General features: G+C 48.6%; 1 protein-coding gene across 2 annotated transcripts in view; it reads left to right on the top strand.

Moving 5' to 3' along the window:
- Nucleotides 1–1400: 1400 nt before the first annotated feature.
- Nucleotides 1401–9399, top strand: part of LOC309543269 (death-associated protein kinase 2-like) — a 75577-nt gene continuing 67578 nt past the window's right edge. Inside the window, exons 1-2 of one of the 2 annotated variants that reach the window (XM_082242726.1) lie at nucleotides 1407–1476; nucleotides 4825–4879. In XM_082242726.1, coding sequence (XP_082098852.1) covers nucleotides 4847–4879 — 33 coding nt within the window. In that variant the 5' untranslated portion in view covers nucleotides 1407–1476; nucleotides 4825–4846. Of the gene's footprint in view, nucleotides 1477–4824; nucleotides 4880–9399 lie in introns of both variants that reach the window. The other variant, XM_082242725.1, reaches the window with a different exon arrangement.

Genomic DNA, 9399 nt, shown 5'->3' with positions numbered 1-9399 from the left:
GAGTGTTTTTTGGCGTAGGCTCATCCTAATCTTTATTAGGATCCATGTCTCTATGGACCTTGCTTTGTGCACTAGTCCTAATAATTTGGTAGTCCCTGCTCTAATTCATCCCATCGGTGCCGCCTCATCAGTGCCCATCAGTGCCGCCTCATCAGTACCAATCAGTGCAGCCCCTTCAGTGCCCATCAGTGCAACATATCAGTGCCCATCAGTAAAGTCCCATCAGTGCTCATCAGTGCAACCCCGTCAGTGCAACATATCAGTGCAGCTTCATTAGTGCTGCATCATCAGTGCCCTTCAGTGCCCATTAGTGCAACATATCAGTGCCCATCAGTAAAGTCTCATCAGTGCCCATCAGTGCAACCCCATCAGTGTAGCATATCAGTGCCCGTCAGTGCAACATATCAGTGCAGTCTCATTAGTGCCACCTCATCAGTGCTGCATCATCAGTGCCCATCAGTGCAGCCCCTTCAATGCCTGTCAGTGCAACATATCAATGCCCATCAGTAAAGTCTCATCAGTGCCACCTCATCAGTGCCCATCAGTGCAACCCCATCAGTGTAGCATATCAGTGCCCGTAAGTGCAACATATCAGTGCAGCATCATTAGTGCTGCCTCATCAGTGCTGCATCCACAGTGCCGCCTCATCAGTGCCCATCAGTGCAGCCCCTTCAGTGCCCATCAGTGCAGCATATCAGTGTCTGTCAGTACAACATATCAGTGCCCATCAGTGCCGTCTCATCAGTGCCCATCAGTGTAGCATATCTGTATCCGTCAGTGCAACATATCAGTGCCCATCAGTGCCACCTCATCAGTGCCCATCAGTGCAGCCTCATCAGTGTCCATCAGTGCAGCATATTCATGTCCATCAGGGCAGTTTATCAGTGCCCATTTGTGCCGCCTTTCAATGCCCATCAGCCTCATCAGTGCACATCAGTGAAGAAGAAAAATTATTTATTCGCAAAATTGTATAACAGAAATGAGAAAAGGCCCCCCCCCCCCCCTAAATTTTGTCTTTTTTTTTTTTTTTGCTTAGCAAAAAAAAACCCCAGTGGTGATTAAATACTACTACAAGAAAGCTCTATCTGTCTCAAAAAAATACTAAAAATGTTATTTGGGTCCAGTGTTGCATGAGTGCCCAATCGTCATTCAAAGTGTGACAGCACGGAACGCTGAAAATCGGCCTGGGCAGGAAGGGGGTGAAAGTGCCCGGTATTGAAGTGGTTAAAGACTCTTTTATCTTTATAAATGCCTGGCTTTGGATTCTGGCCATGCACAGTGCAGCTCACAGCAATGTCAGGAGGGAAGCAGTGCACACAGAACACTTGTACTTAGCACCCTGTTGTGTTTTGTCTGTCTCTGTCAATAAATCATTAACGCAGCTGATCAATCTCTTTCCCAGATCTCTGTTGGCAGTGACACCGGGTCCTCGGAGCGGAGAGATGGCGTTCTGAAATTCACCGTGCTGTCGGAGGTGTAAGTAGCCGGCCCTGTGCCAGGCATGCTGTGATTTCTGTTTTGCAGTCTCTGTTGTCTCATTTCTGTAGGTGGAAATGCCCCCTTCCTCCTAAAGTCTAGACAAACCAATTTCCAGAATCCTCCATAAACCCCAGCAAAGACAGTCATAGCTGACCACTCCCCGTCTCTAATATAGAATTCATGTTGCGCAAAAAAAAAAATGGCAGTTGGCCTGTGGTGTTCCCATGTGCAAAGAGGCATCACATTCACGAGGAAATCACATCCTTCTTTTTAGGGGATCTTTATTAGGCTGGATTCACACTTGGCTCACAGCAGGGGTCCGGCGCGTCCCTGTTCTCCATTTCGGGTGACGAATCAGGCCTAAATTTTTGCCTGAATTCGGACCTGAAGATGCGCAGGACCCCTGTGCAATTCGCTCTGCAGGCACCCTAGAGTTGTGTGAACCGACTCTATTGAGAGCCGGTCACATTCTCCTGTCATATGAGGCATCCGATTTGCATAAGCATGAACCCAGCCTCAAAAAAAGGGCTGTCCAAATGTCTTAAGCTATACCCAATGAGCACCGTAATTTGACCAAATGTTTATTTCCTATGATTGTCAGCTCCATCTAGTGCGGTATATTCCCGATAAAGGAAATATTCTCGTTTTTATGCATAGGTATCCATTTACTGAGAAAATTAACATTCCACCTGTATCACCTTTACTTACGTTTTACAGTATCAGACCGATTGCCTCTTTCCCCCGGCCATTGGTCTTCTAACCCCCAGTGTGGTCAAAGCCACACCCCAACGTGTTTCACCCTACCCATGGAGCTTAATCATCCATGGGGCGTAACGTGTTGGGGCCCTGGCTTTCATGGAGTCAGCTGAAGCTGCTAATACCTCTTGGACAAACAGTTTTCTATGGTGTGCTGTGTCCACTTCCCTTCTAACTTCTCCAGTGTGGTCAAAGCCACACCCCAACGTGTTTCACCCTACCCATGGGGCTTAATCATCCATGGGGCGTAACGTGTTGGGGCCCTGGCTTTCATGGAGTCAGCTGAAGCTGCTAATACCTCTTGGACAAACAGTTTTCTATGGTGTGCTGTGTCCACTTCTCTTCTAACTTCCCCAGTGTGGTCAAAGCCACACCCCAACGTGTTTCACCCTACCCATGGGGCTTAATCATCCATGGGGCGTAACGTGTTGGGGCCCTGGCTTTCATGGAGTCAGATGAAGCTGCTAATACCTCTTGGACGAAGAGCTTTCTATGATGTGCTGTGTCCACTTCCCTTCTAACTTCCCCAGTGTGGTCTATTGCAGCAAGGGGTGATGTAGTTTTGGCCGTCGCTCGCTGTAGTCACGTCTTAGGACAATAGAAGCATGAGAAGAACCCTGGACACCGCACACCATACAAAACCATTCCTTCAAGAGGTGATAGCAGCCTCAGCTGACTCAGTCAAAGCCACACCCCAACGTGTTTCACCCTACCCAAGGGGCTTAATCATCAATGGGGCTTAATCATCCATGGGGCGTAACGTGTTGGGGCCCTGGCTTTCATGGAGTCAGCAGAAGCTGCTAATACCTCTTGAACGAACAGCTTTCTATGGTGTGTTGTGTCCACTTCCCTTCTAACTTCCCCAGTGTGGTCTATTGCAGCAAGGGGTGATGTAGTTTTGGCCATTGCTCGCTGTAGTCAGATGTCTTGGGACGATAGAAGCGTGAGAAGAATCCTGGACACCGCACACCATACAAAACCATTCCTTCAAGAGGTGACTCAGTCAAAGCCACACTCCAACGTGTTTCACCTTACCCATGGGGCTTAATCATCCATGGGGTGTAACGTGTTGGGGCCCTGGCTTTAATGGAGTCAGCTGAAGCTGCTATCACCTCTTGGACGAACAGCTTTCTATCATGTGCTGTGTCCACTTCCCTTCTAACTTCCCCAGTGTGGTCTATTTCAGCAAGGGTTGATGTAGTTTTGGCCGTTGCTGGCTGCAGTCAGATGTCTTAGGACGATAGAAGCGTGAGAAGAATCCTGGACACTGCACACCATAAAAAAACATTCCTTCAAGAGGTGATAGCAGCCTCAGCTGACTCAGTCAAAGCCACAACCCAACGTGTTTCACCCTACCCATGGGGCTTAATCATCCATGGGGCGCAACGTGTTGAGGCCCTGGCTTTCATGGAGTCAGCTGAAGCTGCTATTACTTCTTGGACGAACAGCTTTCTATGGTGTGCTGTGTCCACTTCCCTTCTAACTTCCCCAGTGTGGTCTATTTCAGCAAGGGGTGATGTAGTTTTGGCCGTCGCTCGCTGTAGTCAGATGTCTTAGGATGATAGAAGCATGAGAAGAATCCTGGACACCGCACACCATACAAAACCATTCCTTCAAGAGGTGATAGCAGCCTCAGCTGACTCAGTTAAAGCCACACCCCAACGTGTTTCACCCTACCCATGGGGCTTAATCATCCATGGGGCGTAACGTGTTGGGGCCCTGGCTTTCATGGAGTCAGCTGAAGCTGCTATTACCTCTTGGATGAACAGCTTTCTATGGTGTGCTGTGTCCACTTCCCTTCTAACTTCCCCAGTGTGGTCAAAGCCACACCCCAACGTGTTTCACCTTACCCATGGGGCTTAATCATCCATGGGGCGTAACATGTTGGGGCCCAGGCTTTCATGGAGTCAGTTGAAGCTGCTAATACCTCTTGGATGAACAGCTTTCTATGGTGTGCTGTGTCCACTTCCCTTCTAACTTCCCCAGTGTGGTCTATGCAGAAAGGGGTGATGTCGTTTTGGCCGTCGCTCGCTGTAGTCAGATGTCTTAGGATGATAGAAGCATGAGAAGAATCCTGGACACCGCACACCATACAAAACCATACCTTGAAGAGGTGATAGCAACCTCAGCTGACTCAGTCAAAGCCACACCCCAACGTGTTTCACCCTACCCATGGGGCTTAATCATCCATGGGGCGTAATGTGTTGGGGCCCTGGCTTTCATGGAGTCAGTTGAAACTGCTAATACCTCTTGGATGAAGAGCTTTCTATGGTGTGCTGTGTCCAGGATTCTTCTTATACAGGTACTTCTACTGTCTTCATAGAGTCGGGACAGACTTTCACCTGCACCCACAGCAGGACCCACAGGATAGGGTTACGGAAGCCTGAGCTGAGGCCCCTTCATTTTCTTTGGTTCACAGGGGGACTAAGAAGTCTCAGACTTGTGATCTGAACCACCTATTGATACTGCCTCATTTGATTGAGCCCTCATCTCATTTTACATGGAATCCACCTTTAAATCCCCAGTAGACGATCCTGTCGGAGGAGGTTCTGGAAAGTTAGGCTAACTATTAACATTTTGTGTTTTCAGCTGTTGGCACAGAATTGCCAGTATGGGGGAAAACGGTCCTACAGAAGGACCAAAGGTGAGATTGTTTCTCCATGAGCACAGATGGTGGCTGGGCACTGCTAAACATAATCAGTAGCGGAGCACCCTGAACGTGATTCGCTTCATTAACCAATCAGGATTGTGGTTCTTCTTAGGTGGTGTCTGAATTTAGCTCCATTCTGCTCTAATCGCTGGCTTTTCCTGCTTGCTGCTAATGATTTATAACTGCAGAGGACGCTTTGGGCAATAGAGAGCATCTACGCTGGGCTGTACATTGTGAGGCACAAGGCTGTATTCACACCTGCTAGGAGTAATGTCACACTGCCACCTGCTAGGAATGATGTCACACTGCCACCTGCTAGGAATGATGTTACACTGCCACCTGCTAGGAGTGATGTCACACTGCCACCTGCTAGGAGTGATGTCACACTGCCACCTGCTAGGAGTGATGTCATGCTGCCACCTGCTAGGAGTGATGTCACGTCGTCACCTGCTAGGAGTGATGTCACACTGCCACCTGCTAGGAATGATGTCACACTGCCACCTGCTAGGAGTGATGTCACACTGCCACCTTCTAGAAGTGATGTCACACTGCCACTTGCTAGGAGTGATGTCATGTTGTCACCTGCTAGGAGTGATGTCACACTGCTACCTTCTAGGAGTGATGTCACACTGCAACCTGCTAGGAATGATGTCACACTGCCACCTGCTAGAAGTGATGTCACACTGCCACTTGCTAGGAGTGATGTTATGTTGTCACCTGCTAGGAGTGATGTCACACTGCTACCTGCTAGGAGTGATGTCACACTGCAACCTGCTAGGAATTATGTCACACTGCCACCTGCTAGAAGTGATGTCACACTGCCACTTGCTAGGAGTGATGTTATGTTGTCACCTACTAGGAGTGATGTCACACTGCAACCTTCTAGGACTGATGTCACACTGCCACCTGCTAGGAATGATGTCACGTCGTCACTTGCTAGGAGTGACGTCACACTGTCAACTACTAGGAGTGATGTCAAGTTGCCACCTGCTAAGAGTGATGTCACACTGCCACCTGCTAGGAATGATGTTATACTGCCACCTGCTAGGAGTGATGCCACGTTGTCATCTGCTAGGAGTGATGTCACGTTGTCATCTGCTAGGAGTGATGTCAGGTTGTCACCTGCTAAGAGTGATGTCACACTGCCACCTGCTAGGAGTGATGTCACACTGCCACCTTCTAGAAGTGATGTCACACTGCCACTTGCTAGGAATGATGTCACACTGCCACCTGCTAGAAGTGATGTCACACTGCCACTTGCTAGGAGTGATGTTATGTTGTCACCTGCTAGGAGTGATGTCACACTGCTACCTACTAGGAGTGATGTCACACTGCAACCTTCTAGGACTGATGTCACACTGCCACCTGCTAGGAATGATGTCACGTCATCACTTGCTAGGAGTGACGTCACACTGTCAACTACTAGGAGTGATGTCAAGTTGCCACCTGCTAAGAGTGATGTCACACTACCACCTGCTAGGAATGATGTTATACTGCCACCTGCTAGGAGTGATGCCACGTTGTCATCTGCTAGGAGTGATGTCACGTTGTCATCTGCTAGGAGTGATGTCACGTTGTCATCTGCTAGGAGTGATGTCAGGTTGTCACCTGCTAAGAGTGATGTCACACTGCCACCTGCTAGGAGTGATGCCACACTCTCATCTGCTAGGAGTGATGTCACGTTGTCACCTGCTGGGAGTGATGTCATAATGCAACCTGCTAGGAGTGATGTCATATTGTAACCGGTTAGGAGTGATGTCACACTGCCACCTGCTAGGAGTGATGTCACATTCTCACCTGCTAAGAGTGATGTCACATTGTTACCTGCTAAAAGTTATGTCACATTGTCACCTGCTGGGAGTGATGTCATAACACAACCTGCTAGGAGTGATGTCATATTGTAACCGACTAGGAGTGATGTCACGTTGTCATCTGCTAGGAGTGATGTCACACTGCCACCTACTAGGAGTGATGTCATGTTAAAGCCTGCCAGGAGTGATGTCATGCTGCCATCTGCTGGAAGGAATGATGCTACACTGCTAACTTTTCACTTTCGTTTTTCTGTTCACAGAGCTGCATCAGTTTTATTGCCCTGTTTTGGTGGTAGAGTTGTCATTTTTTTAAAAGTGTTCCTAAACTCAGGAGCCTGCATTCACTATATCTGCTCTCCCACAGTACACAGACAGGGCCGGCCTTTGGGGTGTGCGAGCTGTGCGGCCGCACAGGGCGCCATGAGCAACAGGGGTGCCGTGCGGCCATCACAGCTCGCAGATGATCAGGCCGCACAGTGGGAGGTAAGCGGCGACCACGGCCTGGAGGTTCAGTGTAGGGGTCTCTGATGTAAGGGGGGCTCTGTGTGTGGGGGTCTCTGATGTAAGGGGGGCTGTGTGTGGGGGGGTCTCTGATGTAAGGGGAGCTCTATGTGGGGGTCTCTGATGTAAGGGGGGCTGTGTGTGGGGGGGGTCTCTGATGTAAGGGGGCTCTGTGGGGGGTCTCTGATGTAAGGGGGGCTCTGTGGGGGGAGTCTCTGATGTAAGGGGGGCTCTGTGGGGGTCTCTAATGTAAGGGGGGGCTCTGTGGGGATCTCTAATGTAAAGGGGTATTTGATGTAAGGGGGGCTGTGCGAGGGGTCTCTAATGTAAGGAGGGCTAAGTTATTAGTGATCATAAAAAAGAAAAGTCAAATAAAGTGCAAAAAAATGTGCGGGGGGGGGGGTCACGCGTGCGGTGGGGGGGGGCGCCACAGGATTAGCTTGCACAGGGCGCCTGAACACCTAAGGCTGGCCCTGTACACAGAACATGGAAATGAAATTATTTTAGGAAATAGTAACTGCTAAATACCTATTCTGATCAGCAGTATTTAGCAGTCTTGTGACTTCTATCAGTGTCTGGTTAAAGCTTGTAGGAGGAGCTTTAATTCTCCTCTGACTGTCCTGTAAGGCTGCAGGACCCCTGACCCTCTGTCTGGACAGTGCTGATTGGCCCCCTGCTGATCACATGCCCTCCCAAGGAAAAAAAAAAAAATCTCTAGCAATACACACCAAATTGAGCATGTGCAGAGTGACTCCAAAGTCTCTGTCTTATCAGGAGACGGTTAGGGGTCAGTGGAAGAAGGGGAGGATCAGAGAAGACAGCCTGTTTACACAATCTGGAGGATTAACCCCTTAGGTTCCACAGTGAGTATAACAAGCATGCTTTAATGCATATACACACTGATTTTACTGTTGTGGGTTTAGTAAAACTTTAAGTTCTATTGCCAGCACATGGAAGAGTCAGACCTTGGCTTTCACATGCAAGCAGCTCTGCGGTTCAATAAACCCCACTGAACACTGCTCTAATCAATATTGCTATTACTCCATGGGCAGAGCTGTTGATTAGAGCAGTGTTCAGGGGAGGGCGCTGGAGAGCTGGGCTGCTTCTTGAGTATGGGACAATGAGGTCACTGTACTCCAAATGGCCTCCACAGTCACCAGATCTCAATCCAATAGAGCACCTTTGAGATGTGGTGGAACAGGAGATTCGCATCATATACAGTGGGTACGGAAAGTATTCAGACCCCCTTAAATTTTTCACTCTTTGTGTTATATTGCAGCCATTTGCTAAAATCATTTAGGTTCATTCTTCTTCCTCATGAATGTACACATAGCACCCCATACTGACAGAAAAACACAGAATTGTTGACATTGTTGCAGATTTATTAAAAAAGAAAAACTGAAATATCACATGGTCCTAAGTATTCAGACCCTTTGCTGTGACACTCATATATTTAACTCAGGTGCTTTCCATTTCTTCTGATCATCCTTGAGATGGTTCTACACCTTCATTTGAGTCCAGCTGTGTTTGATTATACTGATTGGACTTGATTAGGAAAGCCACACACCTGTCTATATAAGACCTTCCAGATCACAATGCATGTCAGAGCAAATGAGAATCATGAGGTCAAAGGAACTGCCTGAAGAGCTCCGAGACAGAATTGTGGCAAGGCACAGATCTGGCCAAGGTTACAAAAAGATTTCTGCTGCACTTAAGGTTCCTAAGAGCACAGTGGCCTCCATAATCCTCAAATGGAAGACATTTGGGACGACCAGAACCCTTCCTAGAGCTGGCCGTCCGGCCAAACTGAGCTATCGGGGGAGAAGAGCCTTGGTGAGAGAGGTAAAGAAGAACCCAAAGATCACTGTGGCTGAGCTCCAGAGATGCAGTCAGAAGATGGGAGAAAGTTGTAGAAAATCAACCATCACTGCAGCCCTCCACCAGTCGGGGCTTTATGGCAGAGTGGCCCGACGGAAGCCTCTCCTCAGTGTAAGACACATGAAAGCCCACATGGAGTTTGCTAAAAAACACCTGAAGGACTCCAAGATGGTGAGAAATAAGATTCTCTGGTCTGATGAGACCAAAATAGAACTTTTTGGCCTTAATTCTAAGCGGTATGTGTGGAGAAAACCAGGCACTGCTCATCACCTGTCCAATACAGTCCCAACAGTGAAGCATGGTGGTGGCAGCATCATGCTGTGG

This window comes from Pelophylax lessonae, assembly GCF_965119305.1.
Source record: "Pelophylax lessonae genome assembly, chromosome: 13".
Classification (NCBI taxonomy): Eukaryota; Metazoa; Chordata; class Amphibia; order Anura; family Ranidae; genus Pelophylax; species Pelophylax lessonae.
The sequence above is the reverse complement of the archived record's forward strand: the minus strand, read 5'-3'. Positions and strand labels throughout refer to the sequence as shown.